Raw genomic sequence first — 21,208 nt, forward strand, 5'->3', positions numbered from 1 at the left:
ATAAGGGCAAGTAATGTAATGGAGGTGTGTGTCTGCAGCAGTCTGTAAGGCCACTGCTACAGGGGTTTTATTTTCCACTGTTGGGAAGGAGGGGAATGACAGTAATGTTCTAGTTAGAAGGTGCTTGTGTTGTCTGGGGCATGCCTGAAGAGGAGCAAGACATGCTCTCATGCAACTGAGCAAGTAGTCTTATTAGAGGGAGAAGGATTAGCACACTTTTTACTCAAGATATGCCAAGTCAGTGTAGGAGTAATAATGGAGGGTTCCAGCTTTAAAGTAGGCTTCATGAGAGTAAAGACAAATAGATTTACTTACAGGCTTTAAGGACCCAAAGAACAAATTTCCTTTTCTGAACTTACGCTGAGAGCTGTTATCCGTGTTTAAACTATTCTCAAAAGCTTTCTGTCTGCATGAGGTTTATGACATAGGTGAAGTGACAGTGAAGTTGTTCTGCCTGAGATGCCCTTGGGATGACTGATATCTCTTCTAAGTTTTCACATCAGTGTTGTTGGGTATCAAACTGAAAAGGCTGCAAGTGAGAGGAGAGTAAGTGAGATCCAACAAGGAAGTTAGAAGATCAGCAAAATAAACCACATTTTAGCTAAAGGAAAGCACTGCCATACTTTTTGAGCTAACAGAAGTTGGCCCAAGCTGTAGCTCCTAGTTGCTCTACCAGTCATCTTTGCTGCAGACTCTGGCTACACAGGCCATTATTTCATCTGCTTGCTCAATAGATTACAAACTAATGACTTGTACTACAGGAAGCATTACCAGAAATTTCTTCAGCAGCACTTTACATTACATATTAAAGATTAATTATCAGCATATTTAGGTCTCATTCCTGAATGACAAGAGTATATAACCTTCATGAAGGGACTATAAAGAAGGCATGAGGTATTTATTTGAAAGAGCAAAAAGAAGACAGGTCAAAGCAGGAGTAGTGGTAGACATATGCAGAAAGAAGAGGAAAGGAGGAGGTGGCATGTAGCAACTCAGAAAATACAGAACTAAGTTCCAGAGCAGAGTTTAGGAGACAACACAAACAGAGGAGAGCCAAACAGAACTATGGCTGACAAATTTGACCAAATGAAAAACCACTTAAAGTTAAATTGTTTTACAGGGAGAAGTAATTGTGAGCGATGCAGTCTTCTACTCTCACTTTCATACATGGAACAGGCTGTGAGGAAGTAAATCCAAAGTCTCAGTTGTTTCTTTGCATTTAAGATTTGTGGCATCTTGGGTTTGGATCCTGTAAATTCTTAACTAAAATGAAGCCCTTGTGTCACTTTCAGTAATGCAGTGCATAAAAGGTTAACACAAATCTCTAGCCACAAAACCTCTCCAAATAACCTGCCAACACTTCGGCACATACAGGCAAATTTAGACTTCAGTGAGATTTCTGACATATGCTCAGTCCAGTCAGTACTTGCAAAAGTCAATCATGACATGCACTGAGAAGCAAAAATACAAGTGTGTATCGTTTCTGGTCATGACTTCACCTGATTTTTCTTATGACAATCAGTCCAAGCAGAATCATTCACGTTGTGTTCAAGCGTCCAGGAGATCCTGTATGGTTATGAAAGCCAGCAGCCACAAACAGCTCCCAGGCAGGCAGAAGCATTTCAGCATAGATACTAAATCAAGTCTTTTGAAAACATCTGACAGTGGTGTTTAATATGACAGAGTTGCTATCAAAATCCAACTTTATTTATGAAACACTAATTAAAAGAGCAATTAAACATAGGACAAAGACGTTTCAGAGACTGCAGAGTGAACTATGTATTCATTACATTAAGGAACTGAACAAAGAAAGGAGCAGACAGTTATGACAACCAATTTTCTCTGGCAAACTGCTCAGACAGACTAGTTCACGTAGCAGGCTTAGGAGGTGACCTCTGCACTGGTGCAGTATCAACATTCTTTAGCAAGTCCCACGTGCAGTATTGCACACACAGCTACAACACTGCTCAGGCTCGGGAAAGAAAATAAATAAGAAGTTAACAGCAATATTTTTTCTCTCTATAATACAAACCAAACTTGTTTTCTACAAAGTCCTCACAGGAAGTTCTTCAAGAGGGAAGTTTCTCCCAGTGCAGTCAAGGATTCACAAAGCCGTTCTTGGAAACAGCTGTCAAACATGTCGCTTATTTCCTCTCTCAGCTCCCTCAGCAGAGGCACTGTGGACTTACCATCTGCATTCAGAATTCTCCCAAAAAGTTTACTCCAGAAATCACTGTCAACAGTCCTAAAACAAACAGAGCAGTTTTCAGTGAAGCACTATGCACACACAACAATGTGTCAAGACCCCCATTGATGTTCAGCACTTCTCACCCTGGAAGAACCGAGCCTGAAATAATAATTCCACTCACATCAGCAAATGTAAAGGAAAACTGGGAACATGTTGTTAAGTTTACATGTGTGGGTCCCTTTCTCTTTCTCCAGTATGCTTCTGGATAGGAACTAGACAGGCTGCTCCACAGGTCTATCAAAACCACTACTTTTATAGTTACCTTTTCTAGCATACCTGCTCACTGTCACCAGTCACACTGAGCCATGGCACTTCTAAATGAAAGGACTTACAAAGAGCATTCTTTAAACAAAAATAACATGAATGAGGGGTAGAGGTAAATCTTATTACCCCATTTTGAAGCTACATGCACAGGCCATATTAAAGTAAAGCTGCAAGAGAAATAAGAAATATCTTTTAAAAAAGCAATTAGTTCACAGCCAGATTTACCTCCTCTTCCCTGCCCTCCATCTCTCAGTTGTCACATGGATAATATTTCAAAGACAATTAATAGCAATAAATCCCCTCTCTCCCAGATATACCCACACAAGATGAATAAGAAGGTTAAGTGACTCATTAAAGTCTCAGAAAACTGACAGCAGAGCTAACCCTTTGTTCTTCAGCCTTTCACTGCAGTCCACAGTCTGCACTGCTGCTGACTACTGAAACACTTTTCTCCCTCAAGCCAGGAGTTAGATTGGCTTTTGAACAAATTATCTGTCTCTGCTTTATGTAAGTGACTTACAGAACAGCATCAGCCAGAGTCTCAGAAGGAATGTAGCCTGGACTATTACACTAATAACTCTCACATTTTGTAAAATAATGAAGCCTACAGAACCTAACCAAGAAAAAAAAAGCAGCAAGGCTTGAGACCATTTTCTTCATGGACTTTGACAAGTAAGAGGCATAGCAGAGGAGGCTACACATGGGTAAGGATGGCTGAGGAGCTGTGAGTGACAAAAGTAGTCCCAAACATTCAAACAGAGCTTCTATATACTGTCTCACATGAGCCTGCACAGATGCAGCTTCCTAGAATTGTCTAGTGAAAATCGAAAACTAAAACCACTCCTGGAAGTGAAAATCCTCCAAACCCATTCTTTAATAGTTAATTTTAATAATGGTAACATTATGAAATGGTAACATATAACAGTCTTATATTAATGCTCAAAAGGTAAAGAGCAAAACTTGATCAGAATTCACATTTTACCTTTCCAGAAGTCTTAACTTCCATGTCTAAGTGGTTTGCATTCTTTGTCACCTGTTAAGCGAGTTCTGATTTACTGAGTACCATTGATCTTAGAAGAAGAGCTTTGTGCTTTGCCTTGCATGTGCTGTTTTTCAGAGCAGGTCAGATTTACACAGCTCAAAGACATGCAATGTTAGAATATCTGTCAGTAGAGAGCAAGAGCCAGTCTCCATCAATGATTTAGTTGCTGCTTTTTTTTCCTTAGTATTTCTGAAACAAAGGCAGTATTAGATAGATATTTACTGCCAACCTACACATCATTGATACTCATCTGCAGAGAAGAGCCACCCTTGATGATTTAATTCTTCACAGCCTAGTGCTGATCCTCTGAAGGAAAAGCACAAGCTACAGGGGCAGTATGGCATGCACAGTGAGTACTCAGCAGCAGCCTGCTATAGCCTTGTACCTACTGCTATCAGGAGCAGAAAAACAAATACTTGCCCAGAAAAGAAAAAAGCATTTTCCTCATGTACACAGCCTAAGAAGATGACATTTTTTTCCAAAGGTTGAATACAACAAACTAGGAGGTATAAATAATGCAGGTTGCTAGGGAACTGGATGACTCGTTTTCTAAAAGCAATGGTTCTAGAAGCAATATCCACACAGTGAGCATAGCCAATGCACCCTGATGCTGCATGCAGATGTCTGTCAAGTCATTTCTGACATGAGCAGAGAGATTGGGAAAATCTGTATGAAATGTCAAGGCAGAAGGTTCTGCAGGATGCCACTAACAAAATGAACAAGTGGTCAGTCCAAGAATAACCAAAGGGGAGACAAAAGCAGAGCAGTTTTATAGCCAACACACATGGCTAAAAGAGCAGTAGAAAATAATCCCTGAGGCCAAACAGCAGCTTCCAAAAAGAAGCTGCTTGCACGAGCATCTGAAACTAAAGCAATGTGCTCATGTCATTTTTTCCCCCCTTACCATACACCCACTTACAGACTTCTCCAAACTTCATCTATCAAGTGAAAAGACTGAAAAATCACCTTCACTGGACTGTTGGGCTCATATTTAGCTTAAAATTGTCTCCTACACAGCACTGAGGCTACTATGCAATGAACAAGTCTCCTAGCTTAAACATTTAAGTCCCCACAGAACTAATGCTTTGGGCAACAACAGCACTAAGTTCTGTGCTCTAAGCATTGTAAAGAAAGTGAAGGGAGTGAGAAGTCTGTTCTTTCCCAGCAGCCTCCTCTGCAGAAAGACTTACTTTGAAACATTCTGGCTGATTTTCCACATGGAATCCTCTTGATAGACCTGGATATGATCCCCAAACAGCAGCAAATGGACTATATCTGCAATGCCCACCAAGTCCACCTGCAATCACAACAAACATCGCATTTCAAACATCAAATGTCACTTTCTGCAATCCACTACAGACTTATACTGTTGGTGCTTTCACGTGCCAAGGTCTGAATTGACCTTTGCACACAGGATTTTCCAGAGACATGCTAAGCAAGGAAGCTTCAAGTGTAGAAAAATTCTGGTCTTATTGTAGGTTCCTAAATAATTACAGCAGTCACAGTCACTCAGTGCTGCTGCTAGTCCCTTCACTTAATGCCCAAGACTTCATCAGATGAAAAAGTCTCCGTATTCAGTATTACTGATCAGAGCTTCCACAGCATTTACAAAGTATAACTTAAGAAACTAGAGGTTTTGTAAAGAAAACACAGAAACTAAGATGTCCTGCTAAACAGACTCACCTGGTAAGGGAGAGAACTTTTTGCTAGCAGCTGTTGTCCATGAGGTGTTGTAGACGTGGGAAAACTGTTGGGCAAACTGACACGAGGCTGTAATCTCAAATCTAGACTGTGAGAGAAATCCACTATCTTCAGAGCTCTTGAAATCTCATTGTTAGTGAAAGGATCACAGATCCTGGACAGAGGAAGCAAAGGAGCCATAAGACAATCCAAAAAACCCTTTTTTTAAAAAGGGGTGCAATTGAACAGCACAGTGAAGGTGAGGCTTAGCTATGTCAATGCTCCCCTCTGATGGTTAGCTTCAGAACTACTGCTGAAAGGACTACTCCTCGACAGGGAACCTGCTGCCAGCATGGTTCCCACACTCTGTTCACAGATCACATTCCAAAGGATATGTGACCTTGTTAACATAATATGGGAAAGAGCTTAAAGAAGAAAACTAGATCTGTACGTCAGGCTACAAGCTGGACTGCAAAGCAACCTGCTTAAGAGAGTGTCTGGATATTCCAGTCCCACCTGCCCTTTATCTGAGAAACAAGAACTTAGAAGACATGTAAAACCAGAAGGTAAGCTATTTACAATATCCAGTTAGCTGTCCAGTGTGTTGGTAAAGTAGAAACTTCAGAACACGGGCAACAGCAAAAGCATTTTGGTTAGTACAACTTTTACAAATCATTATATGCTGTTTTACAGAAAGAAAACAATTGTTTCTTCCTAAATGAAGTGTTTTAACTATATTCAGAATATGCTGTAGCCAGAATAAACTGGACTGCAATATTAGTACCCCAATTAACGAGGGGAAATTGGAGAAGGACAAGAACTGTAGCTGAAACTGAGTGTTCTGTCCTCCCTTATTCACACACAGAGACAAACCTGTCTCCCAGAAAGAACACCTCCGGATTCAGATCTCCATGGACAATCTCTGCTTTGTGGAGCTTCTCTACCACACCCAGGAGATTATAAACAACCAGCAGGATAACTTCCTCTGTGATGGACTTACAGCCACGAATGACATCCTGAAGACAGAGAATAAACATGTATCTATATGCCATTGTACCTTAGATCGAGTGAAATATTTATATCTCCCTGTTTTTCTCCTACTCATCTGTACAGAGATAAACAGTCCTACCCTAAATTCAGCATAATCAGATTTTGACCATGATCAGCCCAGCCAGAATTAAGAGAACCATGAGCTCTTGGTAGACACTATTATTCAGAAGTGGATTGAATCAGGGAGAGGAAATTGAAGTGAAGACAGAAATCACTGTTTAATTTGTATCCTATTTATATGCAACAATTCAAAATGCACTCACAAGGCAATTCAGAATGTAAATACTCCAGCAAGACTCTAAGTGCTATGACCTTGCTATAGCAAGTTGGAACTCATTGAAAGATGCCAAGTTAAACAAGAGTTTTAGATGCAAACCTTACTGTGGAATAAGGTGCAGTTCTTGGCTCAGGCTGTTTGTCACTCATTAATAAAGAATATGTGGAATTAGCTTAAGTTTGTCTCTGAGAATCACATGATCTGTGAATGAGAAACCAGCTCTAACCAAAGCTCTAACACAGCCCTGATTTGTGTATAGGTAAACAAACAACAGAGGATCTACATTGCAGGATTAAAGATGTGAGGTTATCTTCATCCACGAGCACATGACAAACAAAACTCACTAATGGCACTTCTGCAAGGGTTCCCATCTCCTACAACTGTACTTGGTTGCTCCATACTGACCCCAAGCGTCAAGTGATTGATATCCCTGTGTAAAACAGCACAGCCATCCTGATACAAGTAACAGCTGCAATTCTCACTGAAGCTCTGGTCAAAGTCAGCCTTCAAGCGCTCCTGTAGCTGCAGTGTGATGTAAAAATCCCAAGGCACAGGCTGAGAATACACCTAACAAGGTACATAAGAACAACATTTAATGTTGGAATACAGCACAAATTGCTCAGCTTCGATTGCTTCTCATCCTCTTTTTTTCCCCTCACCACTTTACTAAGGAAGACGTGTTCCAGAGTCAGAAACCTCTAATCTATATCAACAATCAGAGAGAGGACTCGAGGTAGCAGAAATGACTGCCTTTCTCTTTATATTGACTGGGAAGATTGTAACATATCACACTTCTATAATAACCACCACATGTGTTACCTTTATTGCAAATCCTTTTGCATCCAACTGGAGAAAGTTAGTTGGAAGGGCAAAAAACATCTTGTATTCTTCATTGGTCCAATATTCCCCCTTGATACAGTAAGTCTCATTTCCTGTAATGAAATGTTACATTCATGAGCTGGCACAGCAAATACATGTAGCCAGGCTGTTCAAGTTATTCCCCATCTACACCACATAATACTAGTGAGGGTGAATATGAAGTATATTTCAGACCAATTGGATAATAAATAGTTGCTCTGCACCACAGTGTCTGCCATACCCACCTAACTCAACGTCTTTCTCAACCTTCATGACAGGCAGAGCACCAGTCTCCAGATGAAAATCTGGAGAAGCAGCGAGTGATTCTGGCACAGGATCCAAAAGCTTTTTACGCTGTTCAGCGCTCCACAAGAACTGAGTTACATCATCACCTGGGAAGGCAAGTAATAGAAACAGATGAGAAGCAGAAACTAGGTGTTGAGTCTGAGACTTGATTATATCTGTCAAGAAAAGGTAACCTAAATATTAGAAGCTTTCTATCTGCATGTTGCATCACCTTTCAGCAAGACAGTCTCTTTCCAACAGTTTCCTGTTGTGTGAAGTGAGCACACCACTCATCTTTGCAACTGCCTTACAGGCTCTCTCGTCAGGTCTCAATGATTCCACTCTGGTGTCATGTAAAATGCATTTTTCACAAGAGGCAGCTCTGAATTACATTAGGTATGTCTGCTCTGCCACAGCAGAACTCCAACTCATTTTCCAAACTAACACTTCTTTTTTAAATCTATGTCCAGAGAGGGTGATCAGTTTGTGATTTTTAGCTGAAGGGTTACACTCATTCTTTTGAATACAGAAGGGGTTTTACATAAGAAAAGGAAAGCAAGTTGGATTCAATCCTACACACCTTCCTGTTTTAACACTAATTATTTCTGCCTTACCTTAGCATTTACATCTTTTGGATGCTGACAAGACCACCACATTGTATACCTCACTACCACTTCTGACAAGGGACACAGAAGGTTAGTCACAGGTCAGAGTAACAGGAGGTAACACAGAAGGCAGAATCAAACACAGGCAGTACAGAAAAGCACCACAGCTTAGTGACAGCTGCAAGGTTTTTGTTCCAAGTGACACTCAGCTTAGTACTAACCAGTAATGTTTTCATCAACACCTCCAGAGTCAGTAACCATTTCAGCAGGCAAGCTCTGAGCAAGTTCCAGTTTCTCAGGGATGTGCAGGTATTTAATAGTAGATATTTGTGTAACAGAGGAAAGAGAAGATCCTGAGGAGACAGAAGAACCTGACGAGCGAGTATCTTCCCGGCTTGCTTCCATGATTGGGCTGTAAATCAAGACATCAACTGTTCAGACTTTCAGAAGATACAGAGTCTACATAATACCAGCCTAGTGACTATGAAAGGATACTGTGTATTGCCAGATTTCTTCAAGTTAAGGAAGTGCTTTCCCATCCTTAGTGGGAAAGCAACAGTTATGTCCGAGCTTCATTTTAGCATCGATGATTGTTTATACTCAGAATCTTAAGTCTACAAATGAATTTTATCTCCTCTTCCATTAGACATGCCTGCTACAACAGAAGACATACTGACTGTTACTCCCTTAGCTACCAAAATTCAGACCTACAGTGCTTTTAAAGCAGTGGAGGGTTGGCTTGGAAATACCTCTTGCTTATCCTTCCTAATTATAATCAGCTTCCAGGGAACTTGCCAAGTAAATACCCTCAGCATGGGATAGGTGTTTACATACCAACAGCTAGCAAACCAACCTCAGCTCTCAATTCAAATAACCCCAGGCAAGGGACACTTTTTTTCTTTACAGTGATCAGAAACAGGTGGTTTGCCAGTTTCTTTGTTCTCTCCAGCTTTCCTTCTCTGTAGGAGAAACCCAAGTCAAAAGCACTAGATGCATTTTATATACTAAAATAACTAGGGAAGTATACAAGCATTAAAGGAGCCAATGATTCTACCTTTAATCCCTGGTTACAAAGACAGACTGTGTTTATTCATTTATTTGCAAGTTATTTGGTAGAAAAAGCACGGAGTTAAGTCCTGCAGCAGGAATGCTGAAAAGCCAAGTGGGCTTCCTATCTATTACCTCTTAACACTGCTCAAGGCAAAACAGACCCTGAGCTAGAGAAATGGCTGTCCTCACTATATTCTGATCTCTTCAGAAAATTGTTTCTTCACAACTCAGGGAAGACACAAGGGAAAAGGTGCTTAAGATGCTTTGCTGTTAATTACCTCAGTTTATTTACACAAAGAGCTTCATTGTATGCTCCCTCACAGCCCGTCATTTCTGGATTCAGAGGTGCACTCTTAGATTCTGGACAGTCTTCCTTCAGAACACTCTGTGAAAAAGCAGGAGCTGGGACTCTCTGAGCTACCACCCCATGAAAGGGTGTTGAGGCCAGATGGGCAGCTCTAACAAAGTCACACGTGTCCTCTGGGTTGGCACAAAGAGTTTTGTTCTTGTAGGAGCCTGTCACAATTGCATCTTCTGTCAAATGTTCAATTGTATTCAGCTCATCCTAAAAAACGCAGGAAGAGAGAGTGAAAAGCCTGGAGATTATGTCAGCGCTTTCTCTTTATGTATTTAGAAGCTGAACATTTCTCTCTCCTCTTTCTTCCACCCCACAATCTTCCAACATGAGTCTGACACTCAGTCTTCATGTACTCTACTTACATTTACTCATTCAAACTGAGTAATTGAACCCTAACTGTAACAGTTGCATTTTTTCCCCCAACTAGAAAGGGCAGCTTTGTTACCCTCAGAGTGCTGCAGAGATAACATGAACCGTTCAAGGCTACTGTTAGTATCTATCACCTCAGAAGTGCATTTCAGTTCAGTTACAAGCACATTAAAGTGTTTATTAAATGTTTATGCACTGAAAACACACAGAACATGTAAAGCAGAACTAAGCAGTTACCCAGACTGACTCTAGAACCAAAACCAGCACATTTACCATGTTTAATCCTGCAGAATATTTCATACTGTAGCTGTATATCAAATCCTCTCACTCAAGCAGTCTAAAGGTCTATCATGGCATGCAGTAACTATCACCTCACTGAAGGCTTTACAAGCATCTGCAAAACTGCCACATAAAGACACAGGATAAGGTGTAAGGGAGCTTCTTTGAGATGTTTCTTTGGATAAATGGCAAGAAAGTGGATGGAACAGAAAGCAGTGTTTAGAGTGCAACTTTTCATTACACTAAGTTTCTCAGTGTCAGTGTGAGTAATCCTGGCCACTAAGTAGCTCCTCAAAATCCAAAAGATTCCTTGCTATCATCTCCATACTGGCCATCTTAATAAAAGCCTAAGAAAAACAAGACATTTCCAGTGTAATCTCAATTGACTGCCAGTCAGAAGCTTTGAATCCTTGCTTATCACCCATCCCATCAGTCTAGCCAGTCTCACTCCGCTCAGCAGCAGGACATGCTATGTTGGTTTCTCCTTCATGGGAGATCTGCTATAGGTAAACTGTTTCCTTACACAGGCTTCTGGTGGGATGTTTTCTTTTGCAGTCAGAGGATCAGAAGGCTTAAGAACAGCGAGAGGACGTCGGGCACTTTTCTGTGTATTATCTGCAGAACAACTAAGACAAAGTTCCACTCCATTAAATATTTATTAGAGCAGCTTCCAATCTTCAATAGAGATTTATCTCAAGAGGTTAACTCTGCTGAATTTCAACCCACCACTTTGTACTATAGAGCTCACAGTAAACTGCAATATACACAGCTCTTCAGAATGAAGGAAGCTGATATGGCAACTTCAATAGCTTTAGATTGAGAAGGAACAACAGTAGATTATTTCCCCATCGTGGGCTTTCCGAGTCATGAAATAACTACAAACAAACCCCACCCCACAAGAAACAGCACTGAATTTCAGCTGCTACAGGAAGTGGTTTGATCCTTCAGCTTTCCCTCCCTCCGAAATTGAGGTATTGAATAAACCTACCTTATATTTTGGTTTGTCAAAGTAGAGGATTCATCAAATATGGAGAAAAATGTAGCAGAACCTGGTGGTGGAATGAGACCTACATCTGTAAAGAAAAACCAAGAGGCTTTATTGTATCAGCTGATCCAATGCTACATAAAACATTTAACACACACTTTAAAAAACACCAGTCCTAGCAGTAACTTACAGAGCTGATATTCAAATAAATCTATTTTAAAAGGTTTGGGTTTGTCACATTAATGAACTATCCTTTTACCACCATACTGTCAGCTAGTTTGCTCTCTTTAAATATGCCTTGTACCTTTTTTCCCAAGGGTGGCCTCATCTCTCTTTTCTTCCTGCTCATCCTCCGAGTCTAAGAACACGTTTCCGCTCTGCGTACCTGGGCACACACGAACAGACCAGCTGACCTCTGTCAACAGCCACAGTCGGCAAGCTGGGTCAAAAGTAAATTTCTCCAGCACACACTCTTCCCAAGAAGAAAACTGAATGTATAACTTCTGATTGTATCCCTCTACCAGATCTTTTGAGGAAAAGCAAAGACTTAAGACAGTATCAATCTTAAGGCTAGTGCTAAATTCCTGTACAGATTTTAGTGTGACCACATAATTGAAAGTGTGATGAAAGCTCTTCAGCCAGGAAAAGACAAAAGCTCCTCTGCTTAAAAGTCCTTCGTTAAATATGGTTAGAGGCACTACTAGTACATTCTAATTGTCATTACTTTAATCCACCTAGACTTTGATTTTAGTTTGCTGCAGTCTTGCTATTCATCTAAAAAACCCAAACCCCCTTCCCTTATCCTTAAAGGTAAACAATCTAAATCCTTACCCTCAGAACAAGATGGTCTGCGCAACTGAGCATCTTCAGAGACCTGGAATTCACTGGGGAAAAGATACCAATTTGTTTCTTACATTTTACACACCTTTACAAAATGTAAGCAAACTTTGTACAAAAGGCAAGACAAGTTGCTGTGTGCTGCCTGTAAGATCCCTCAGACAGATAATCAAAAATATAGAGACGGATTACAGTCCCTGGTTACAGGGGATGCCTAAGAGTATATCCCATTCTGCCTGCAGAAACAGGCTGTCAGTGATCTGTGGTACTCAACTAATTATCCCCACAAGTTTTCTCATTGCTAGTAAAGAAAATGCTGCATTACCTTTGCAACTGAGGCAATTTCTCCCCAGCTTCCGTTACACTGGAAAAAGGAAACCCTTCAGGTCCCAAAGGTGGTGAAGCTTCTGTTCTCTCTGTTGGCTGCAGAAATAGAATCATAGTTTAGATCTGCAATGATGGACTTACAAGTCATGCAACAGTGTGCCAAGAACATGACAATAATCCTCTGTAGGTCATTAAAGCCCTGATGGGTTAATCAACCCATGTAAAGTAACATCACAAATCTTGAAGTCTTTGATTTACATTCCTAAGATGAAAAGATATGGCTTTGGTACAAGTAGGGGAACAGAAGAGAAATATTTCCGAGCATCCATTTACTGGGTGATATCTTGGTACAATAGACTGAAGCATCCTTCCAAAAAAGTTTTGTGTTAGCCAGAGAGAAACAGATATTGTTCCTCCTTTGGTACTTTAAGTAAATAGTCATAGTAGCAATTGGAAAAAGAACAGTTAAATGAGCATAATACCTGTTCATGTGGTTGTTTCTGCTTATCATCTTCTTTCTTCTTTAATTTCTTTTCCAGCTCTTCGATTTGCCTTTGTATTTCTTCCTTCTTCTGTGCTATGGCCTGCATCAACTCTAAGGGAGAAAAGCACAATGCATTTTTTCACATGCCATCTGTGGCTAAAGTGTAAATCATTTTTAAAGGGACTAAACCTCTGCTCTTTTTCTCCTGTTTCTTGGCTTACATGTAAAGCTGTCAGATACACTGTGTTCTCTATACCTCAGAGCAGGTAAATAATGATTCCAGTAGAAAGAGAAAAGCAGCTACAGTAAGAGAAGTGTATGCTGCTCAGACTTTTGGAGGTGGAACCATAAAATGATACTTCTTATGTAATTTTGAAGCATACCTTCAGTTTGCTTTTTTGCCTTCTTTCTGTAGATTTCAGCTCGGATCTCTTCCAAAGAAAATTCTTCAACTCCAGCATAAACTTTCTCTTTACAGTACATCACCACCTCTTTCTTTTCCTGAGTATCCTGCTGGTGATTTTGCACTCGCTGCAGTGGGTCTTCCTCTTTCTCAGGTTTGCGAGTGCATAAAACCCGGTTCACGCTGGGTTCAATCTTGCAGGGAGTCCTGAAAAAAACATGCAGGTGATACTTTGATTACTTCACTGTAACACAGAAAAGCAAGCACAGGAAACAAAAGAGCTCATTTCAGAATCTGCTTGTAGAATAGTGTAAAGACATTATGAGCTGTTGATAAGAGAAAACAAACAAGAACAATGGAATGAAAACATACAAAGGCAAGCATGCCAACTCAGAATTGTGTACTCAAAAACCCACCAAACCCTCCCCCAAAATGTTAATAAGGGCCAGTCAAGAGCAAATAAAATTATGATACCCCAAACTGCTGTGCATTCTGGAGCAGGATCTGTGTTTATCTACACAGAGCTGTGGGAACACACAGGTGACAAGTCCTTAACCTAGAAATTTATGAGGCCAAAAGTGCTCCTAATGGTTGGTGGGTTTTAATATTGGTGGGATTAGATCACTATAGGGACCTTCTACCCAAATCTCCAGATGACAACTGATGGCATGATTTGCATCATGTTTACAAAGTATAAATGCACCACTTCCAGATTTGATTTGGTTGACTGCCATGGCATCATGAGGACATGGACTCAAAGCAGAAAAATGACAATCTGCTGAAGGCACAAATGTGGCTTGCACCAGCCAGCTTGAATAAAGATGGTGGGGACAAGCTAATGCAGCTGACAAGCTACTGCCAATTATCAGAAACAGGTGCTGTGAGTTAATCAATTGGGCCCTGGGTGATCACACAGGCAGAAGCAGCATGTAAGGAAGTAGCCAGCAAAGGAAGGGTGGCTTTGAGTCAACTCTGTTGGTTGTACTGTGTTGCCTGTGTACGTCTCTGCACATGCATTACCTAGATTCTCTACATCTTTGAATGAATATTGCTTGCACCACTACCACAACCTGCTTTTGAACTTTCAACTATATAGTGTAAAACCACATACAAACTATCTGCTCAAATGACTCACAGCATGTTCTGTTCCCACCCATCCCTTCCTTTGCCCTGGTATAAAAACATAGTGTCTGCTGTAAATAATAAGTGTTCATCTAAGACAAACCAGTACGTCAATAGATCCAATTCCATGGAACCAGGGGCGTTGCAGAAGCCAGAAATAGTCTCATGGCTTAAACAGAAACTTAATTTTTTACATATTCTTGAAATAAATTACAATATGTGCCTGGTCAGAGCTCCTCTGCAGTCCACATGCAACATACACAAATAACCCTTCTCTGGAGACATTCCAAACCCACCTGGACAAGTTCCTGTGTGACCTGCTCTAGGTGGTCCTGCTCTGGCAGAGGGGTTGGAGTGGATGAGCTTTTGAGGTCCCTTCCAACCCTTAAGGTTCTGTGATTCTGTAACCCATGCTGTTAGCCATTTTTCTACATTCTTTGATTAAATGCAATTCACAGCCAAAGAAGCTGTCTGTAATATCAAGCATTCTTTTCTATTTCTCTTAGGAAGAGCAACCCGTGTATTCAATGGCCATCATTACTCACAGAACAAGAGAGTGAGACACCTTTGCAAAATAACACCTTTTCCTCTGCTCTAACAAAACAGAGCAACCCCATCTCCTGGGGTTTGTCAGCATTTCAGTGAGCTCTGTACATGCAGGAAGGTAATTTCAGGCCAAACAGCATATTCCTCCATAACCTCAGCAACAGTGTTGTCATGGAAACTGTGGTAGCTTGTTTCAGAACAAAACTCCAGATAGAATGAGCACAGAGTCCTCAAGATAGAGGAAAGCAGCAATAAGCATGTCTCAACTGGAGGCTGCTTTCACAGCAAACAGCATCCTGAGAGAGGCAACTGTGGTTTTGTGTAAACACACTGACTTAAACTATTACACTAATTAGCATATGTAAACATGATATAAGCTCCCACATAATGGGAATAGTCAAATACCTCCCATGTCCTCACGCATCCTCCTCTGAGGCTGCTGACATCAAGCACTCAAAGCTTCCAGGCTGTCAGATTTCTAAATTCTTGTACATCTAGAGGCTTGGCTACTTGGCAAAACAAGTCAGAACTTTACAAAGCAGCTTTGATAGTTTCAAATGCAATCCCCATTTCAAACTGAAGACTCACATGACTTGTTGCTGAGCTGACTCTTCCACATAGGGGGTGAAAGTGGGCAGTGGGCAGGGCACTCCTACACCAGAGCTTGCACTGCTGTGAGGGCGCTGAGGAAGGAAAGGTCAGTGGTTCATTTGTCAGTGATTCATTTTTAGACTCTACATTCCTTTATCTTCTGAATCTCTCTTTTCCAATGTTTGGTTCATTTGTAGTTTTTGTTATTTGAAAAACACAAACCAGATAGATTTTTCAAAGATTCATTTCTAAGATTAATTCCCTTCTGATACATAAACAGTTACAAAGCATCAGCTGCACGTTAGCACCTAGAAAAGCAAGATGCTTCTCCTGCATGTCCTCATCAGTACTTAGCTTCTGTTGTTCTGAAGGACTGCTGGTCAACCTGGGTATTTCTGGTTGCTCCTCTTGTTTGTTTCCCAGAAATACTACAGTCCTCATTTTTCAGCCAAGATTGTCCCAAATTGATGACATTATTCCTTTTGCTGTCCACCAAGGACCTACAGATTTCTCAGTTTTCCTCTCAGAGGCCATTCCAACACCACAGAAATCCCTTATCTGCTTCTGGAGTGCATTATTTAAGAGAAGACTGGGAGAATTTAGTCTGGCAACAGGCTGCTCTCAGCTGCCTACTTGAAATCCCCCTAGATTCCTAAACAGAAAAAGTTACACAGTGGGAATATTTCAAACTGACTTCTCTTTTCTACCATTCTTCAGACTCTTTACTTAGTCACCTAAGCAATAAAAAGAAGAGAAGCTTCTTTCCTCTGTGCAGCTTTTAGTATCTCAAAGCATTCACAAAACGTTATTCTTTCACTGTAACACGAGTCAGGATGAGCACCACACTTCTGTGAAGGGGAATGAAACATCCTCAATTCTTTTGTTAGTTGCAGCGTGGGTTTGGGTTTTTTTTCTCTTTCTAACTAAATCTAACAAATGTCACGAAAGAAGGAACAGAGAATTCCAAGGACAGACATTTAAATAATTAGAGGGGCATTTGGGGACCATAATGAATGTGCTAAGCAACCCAAAGCAAGGCAACAGATAAAGGAAGTTTTACATTACTAATTCTTCTTCCTCATTCTTCCCAGCTAAATTAAACCTGTGATTTACTGAACTCTTCCATTCACAGAATCAAATTGCTTTGTATCTAGCAGTAATTCTTCCTGGAGTTTCCCTGAATATCAACCCCCCTCATTTCATCCCAGTTTTTGTTCACTTATAATGACTTCTGTATTGAGAAGTGCAAAACATTTTTGTCATCTGATTACTTTCTATTTTCCCTCTCTAATCTACAAAGAGAACGCTGGGGGTTATCTAAGGACCAATGAAACAAATTTGATTTTACAGGTTTCATTTCCTTCAGGTAACATCTTGGTTCATTTCTCTAGAACAGCTTGAACACCTCCAGCACACAGCACAGCTGCTTCTTTTCATGTCTCCAGCATTAGTTTAAACCCACTTTCTGTCATCCTTTTTTTTTTTCCTATTTACCAGAAAGCTTCCCTGTATTGTCAGGATAAATACTCCACTGACACAGTACTTCTTCAGTTCTTTGATCTCCACTCCTGTTTTCCTCGCATGCACTTCAAAACAGACTTGCAGAATGCCGTACATGCCTTATTTTCATAAGATAGGCAACAAGTTGTTCCTTCAGCAGAATGCTGTACATGCCTTATTTTCATAAGATAGGCAACAAGTTGTTCCTTCAGGCTGTATTGTATGGGATCAATTTAACTCTTGCACTTTCTGACAGAATTAACTAATAATGCCTGGTTTCTCTCCCCTTCTTTGGTTAGTGTTTTCTCTCTTAGGTTCCTTTTCTGCCCTCCAAACAGTTTGGCAGGCCATCTCTATCTATTTTTCTGGTTAGCAAGAATTACAATTTCTTGATTTAAGAACTCTAGAGAGGTTTTTAAACTTACTCTAGCAACATCAGCTGGCTAAACTTGAATAGGTTACGCACAGACAGAAACTCTTTAGGAAGAAGCTAAGAAGACTTGCAGCTACAGACACAAACCCCAGGCAGGGGAGGAGGAATGATCTTTGTTATTGGCTTACACACTCTTTTCTGCCAGTCCATTTTGAGACTCCTTACCCTGCCCGAGTTCCAGGATCTGGCACTTAGTTCATTCTCCTTGGCCCTTGGCAGTGGAGGTGCTGCCCACGGCTGTGGTGTAAGTACAGGAAGCTCAGGGCCAGAAGCTGCATTTTCATCAAACACAGCAAAACCAGGATTATTTGAAAGCTGCTGAGAAGTCACAGCCGGGAAGCTTCCGTTTTTCTTTGTGGCTATAAGCAAAAAGATTTGTACAAATTAACCTTTAACTATCACACTCAAGTGCAAATTCCAGAACAACAGTATGTGGCTTGAGCAAGTGAATGTACCTTTCAGTGCATCTCCTACACGACTGATTGGGGCTCTGACTTTTTTCTTCCCCCTGCCTTTTAGTTCTGCCAGTGAGCTTCTCTGAGGCTGCTCAGCTCCCACAAGATCCACATCTTTTTCATCAGGAGTTTCCTCAAGCCCCAGGAGCGTCTGCCGAGAAACACGGGTCTGAAACTGCCTGAGAGAAATATTGGAGAAGTCAGCAAAAACTTCACTGTTCCAGGTACCCCACTGCAGCACTAAAGTTCTTCCCTTTAGCTGGAAATGTACCTGTGATGGGACTGCAGCTTGTCCAAAGGCTCGGCCTTGCGCTGAAGACCTTCCTGGAATATCAGATCTGCTTTCTTAAAATTTCCTCTAGCCTCCAGTACTTCTGCCCATGTGATGTAGAGCTGTGCCAGTGTTGTGCCAATTTCCTGGCTATGCAGGTAACTGTACAGATCCAAGGGCTCGTTACAACAATTCCCCTGAAACAACCAAAGTATTTCAGCATGACATTGGACTCAAAGGGACCCCAGTCGATGTCTGCATTTCAATGCCTCCTGCAAGAGCTCACTGATTTCAGTACAAGTCTCACAGAGGCAGCTGTAAGGTCTGGACATCCAGTTCTATCATGTCACAGCACACAAGGCAACAGAAAGGGACAAGAAGAGAAACCTCTAACTGTCTGTACATATGTATTTGTCCGTATTATCACCAATCCTTCATTCTAGCCTATGTACTCAAAGTCAGTCATTTCTTAGACTTTTACCCAAGTTATTTCATTGACTGAACTATGTCACGTTGATATTCTTAAGAACAGTTGTTTTAGCTTTAGATAAAATATAACACATTTCTCATCAGTTTTGGAACTGGTAAGCCAACTCAGGAAGCTAAATCTGGAGAAAAACTGCTGTTAAGAAGCACAACAAAAACTATAGTCATAGAGACAGAGCAAGACCAGAACACAGCTTAGCCTTGCTTAACACAGCATGTGGATACAAGAGACTTAGAAGTTAAAATAGCTGGTAGGAGAAATATAGCACCTAAAAGATATCTTTACGTCACTTTCTTTTCTCTTAAAAAAATAAATCAAGCCCTACTCGTGGAAACTAATTTTTCCAAAGCAAAATCTATTGAGTTTGTAGCTGCTCAAACAGAACAATTCTAAAAAAGTTGTGAAAACTGTGCTGAAAATGAGAAGTGAGATTCAAGGGTAAGGAACACATTTGCAGAGAGGTACTTGTAACACTGCACTAGTTGTAGGACGTTTCTTTCACTCTGTTGTTACAAAAATCAGATTAACTGTGTGGGGATGAGCTGGCAAGTAACAAGAAAAAGCAACAGCTGAGACCTATTCACAAAACACTCACAAACTTGAGCCAGAGATTAAGATAGCGGGGATCTCTGTAGTACTGCTGCTGCTCATTGAGGGCTTTCACTGCCCTTTCCAGTACTGCTGCGAGATTACCCTCCTTTCCACCTTGAGGGAAGGTTTGCTCTGTCCACTTGATGTACCTAGGGATGAAACATATTCATAGGAAGCCAGTTCTGAATAAGACACAGGGCTTCTGTTTCAGTACAATGTGAGGAGATTTAGAAAAAATTAGGCACAGTATTGAAACTCAATGTATTACTCAAAAACACCCTTGGAGAATTTATCTTGTAACAAGTTTGTCATTAATGTAGAACATTTTTTACAAGTTTTTACAAGGATATCTGACCTTTCTATTGCTTCTTCTGAAATAAAAGGAAACTTACCGGTCCCAGACATCCAGTGGATCATCTCCAGAGTAAAATCGGATTTCTGACTCAAACTCCCTAAAATAACAATTATTCATCCAATGAATCACGTGTATAACAGTAAAGGTGTTTTCTACACTGTAAACTAAGAGCTTCACTCTCACTCATGACATTCTGTAGGTCTCATACTTCAAGTCCCATGCAGCTTTCCTTCCCTACAGCACGCCTTCCCCCTCAGGATCATTGGGTCCAGATCCTGTAGACCTCTCCAGACAGTTACTTGTTCTTACAAAGCTTTGCTCAACCACAACACCTCACTATGTTGGACAAACTCTCTTGCAGAGCCCAGTACAGCAGCACAGGCATCAGTTCTGCTCTTTCATGCTTTTTTGAATCTCTGTGTGTTTAGTACAGTTAAATAAGACACGGGAAAAAACGAGAAGAGGGGAAGATAAGAGGAAAGAAGGTGTCAAGACGTGGCTCACTGTTTTTTAAGCTGAAGAGTAGTGTGGATGGAGGTCTCTTGCTGCTGAGCCAGTGCCTCCTGCAAGGTGGACATGACCCGGCCCTGCCGCAGCGGCTGCACGTTCTCCTTGCTCAGCTCCCACTCATCGTTGCAGTCCTGCGACATGACAGCCCCTTCTTTAAAGTCTGCGTTAACGAGAAATACAACAAGGAATTTCAGTAGGTAGGATACTAACCTGAAACCTGGTAGGTGTGGCTTGTGTTAGCTGATCCACCACACACTTTCTGTGCGGCCATACACACACCGTTTAGGTCCCCGGCTTTTAGAAGGAATTGACATCTAATTCCCCTCCATCAGAGTTCCACGAAACAAGAGCTAAACACTTCTTTACAATCCAGAACTCCAGGCAAGCGATGTTAGCAGGAAAGCCGTTGCCGTTCCCACCTGCGTGCCGCCTTCCTTCCCCCGAGATTACCATCCACTCCGGAGCCGCCGACCAGCGACCTCCGGCCGAAAGGAGACTCAGACCCCTCTGGTTCTTCACCTACGAGTAGTTGTGGCGGGCTGCTAGTACAGGAGAGTCTTTTTTCCTACCTCCCGGAGCGAACGAGGACACTCTCTCCCACCTACTGCAAGCCGAAGTGCTGCTACCAGAAAGGCGGCTCGTCCCCGGGACGCCCCCCTCGCCTCCCTTTCCCTCACGCCGGAGCTCGCGGTGTCCCGGCAGGAGGGAGGGTGAGGGCTCCCCTCAGCCGCGCGCAGCGAGCGCGAGGACGCCGAGCCGTTACAACCGCCCGGCCGCGCCCTCGCTTCGAAATTCAAACGCCAACCGCCGCCAGCCTCCCTCCCCATTGGCTACCCGCTTCCCCAGGCGCCGCCCGATTGGCTGCGCCCCGAGCCCGCGCCGCTGCATCACGGGAACTGTAGTCGTCCCTCAGCGCCGGCCGGCGTTCGCACGGGATGGCTGGAAT

General features: G+C 41.7%; 1 protein-coding gene across 1 annotated transcript; it reads right to left on the reverse strand.

Annotated features, from left to right (window-relative positions):
• Positions 1-1,748: 1,748 nt before the first annotated feature.
• BUB1B (BUB1 mitotic checkpoint serine/threonine kinase B) lies at positions 1,749-20,880 on the reverse strand. Its single transcript, XM_061999768.1, has 24 exons — positions 20,832-20,880; positions 20,257-20,422; positions 19,790-19,849; positions 19,402-19,546; positions 18,320-18,516; positions 18,049-18,227; positions 17,759-17,952; positions 15,658-15,752; positions 13,382-13,608; positions 12,997-13,109; positions 12,513-12,610; positions 12,182-12,234; positions 11,655-11,735; positions 11,354-11,438; positions 10,889-10,991; positions 9,638-9,924; positions 8,531-8,721; positions 7,665-7,811; positions 7,381-7,493; positions 6,967-7,128; positions 6,108-6,250; positions 5,238-5,409; positions 4,745-4,851; positions 1,749-2,245 (listed from the first exon to the last, which is right to left on the reverse strand). Exons 2-24 carry the CDS (start codon positions 20,400-20,402, stop codon positions 2,056-2,058), a joined length of 3,288 nt encoding a protein of 1,095 aa, XP_061855752.1. The 5' UTR covers positions 20,403-20,422; positions 20,832-20,880; the 3' UTR covers positions 1,749-2,055.
• Between the last annotated feature and the right edge of the window lie 328 nt (positions 20,881-21,208).

Source organism: Colius striatus, chromosome 7 (assembly GCF_028858725.1).
Source record: "Colius striatus isolate bColStr4 chromosome 7, bColStr4.1.hap1, whole genome shotgun sequence".
Classification (NCBI taxonomy): Eukaryota; Metazoa; Chordata; class Aves; order Coliiformes; family Coliidae; genus Colius; species Colius striatus.

Excerpts from the sequence above, each read along its gene's own strand:
- BUB1B (XM_061999768.1), bottom strand. The coding sequence starts at position 20,402 with ATGTCGCAGGACTGCAACGATGAGTGGGAGCTGAGCAAGGAGAACGTG. Across the intron at positions 17,953-18,048 it reads TGTAGGAGATGCACTGAAAG|CCACAAAGAAAAACGGAAGC; the intron begins GTACATTCACTT and ends TTTTGCTTATAG. Across the intron at positions 2,246-4,744 it reads ATCAGCCAGAATGTTTCAAA|GACTGTTGACAGTGATTTCT; the intron begins GTAAGTCTTTCT and ends TGTTTGTTTTAG.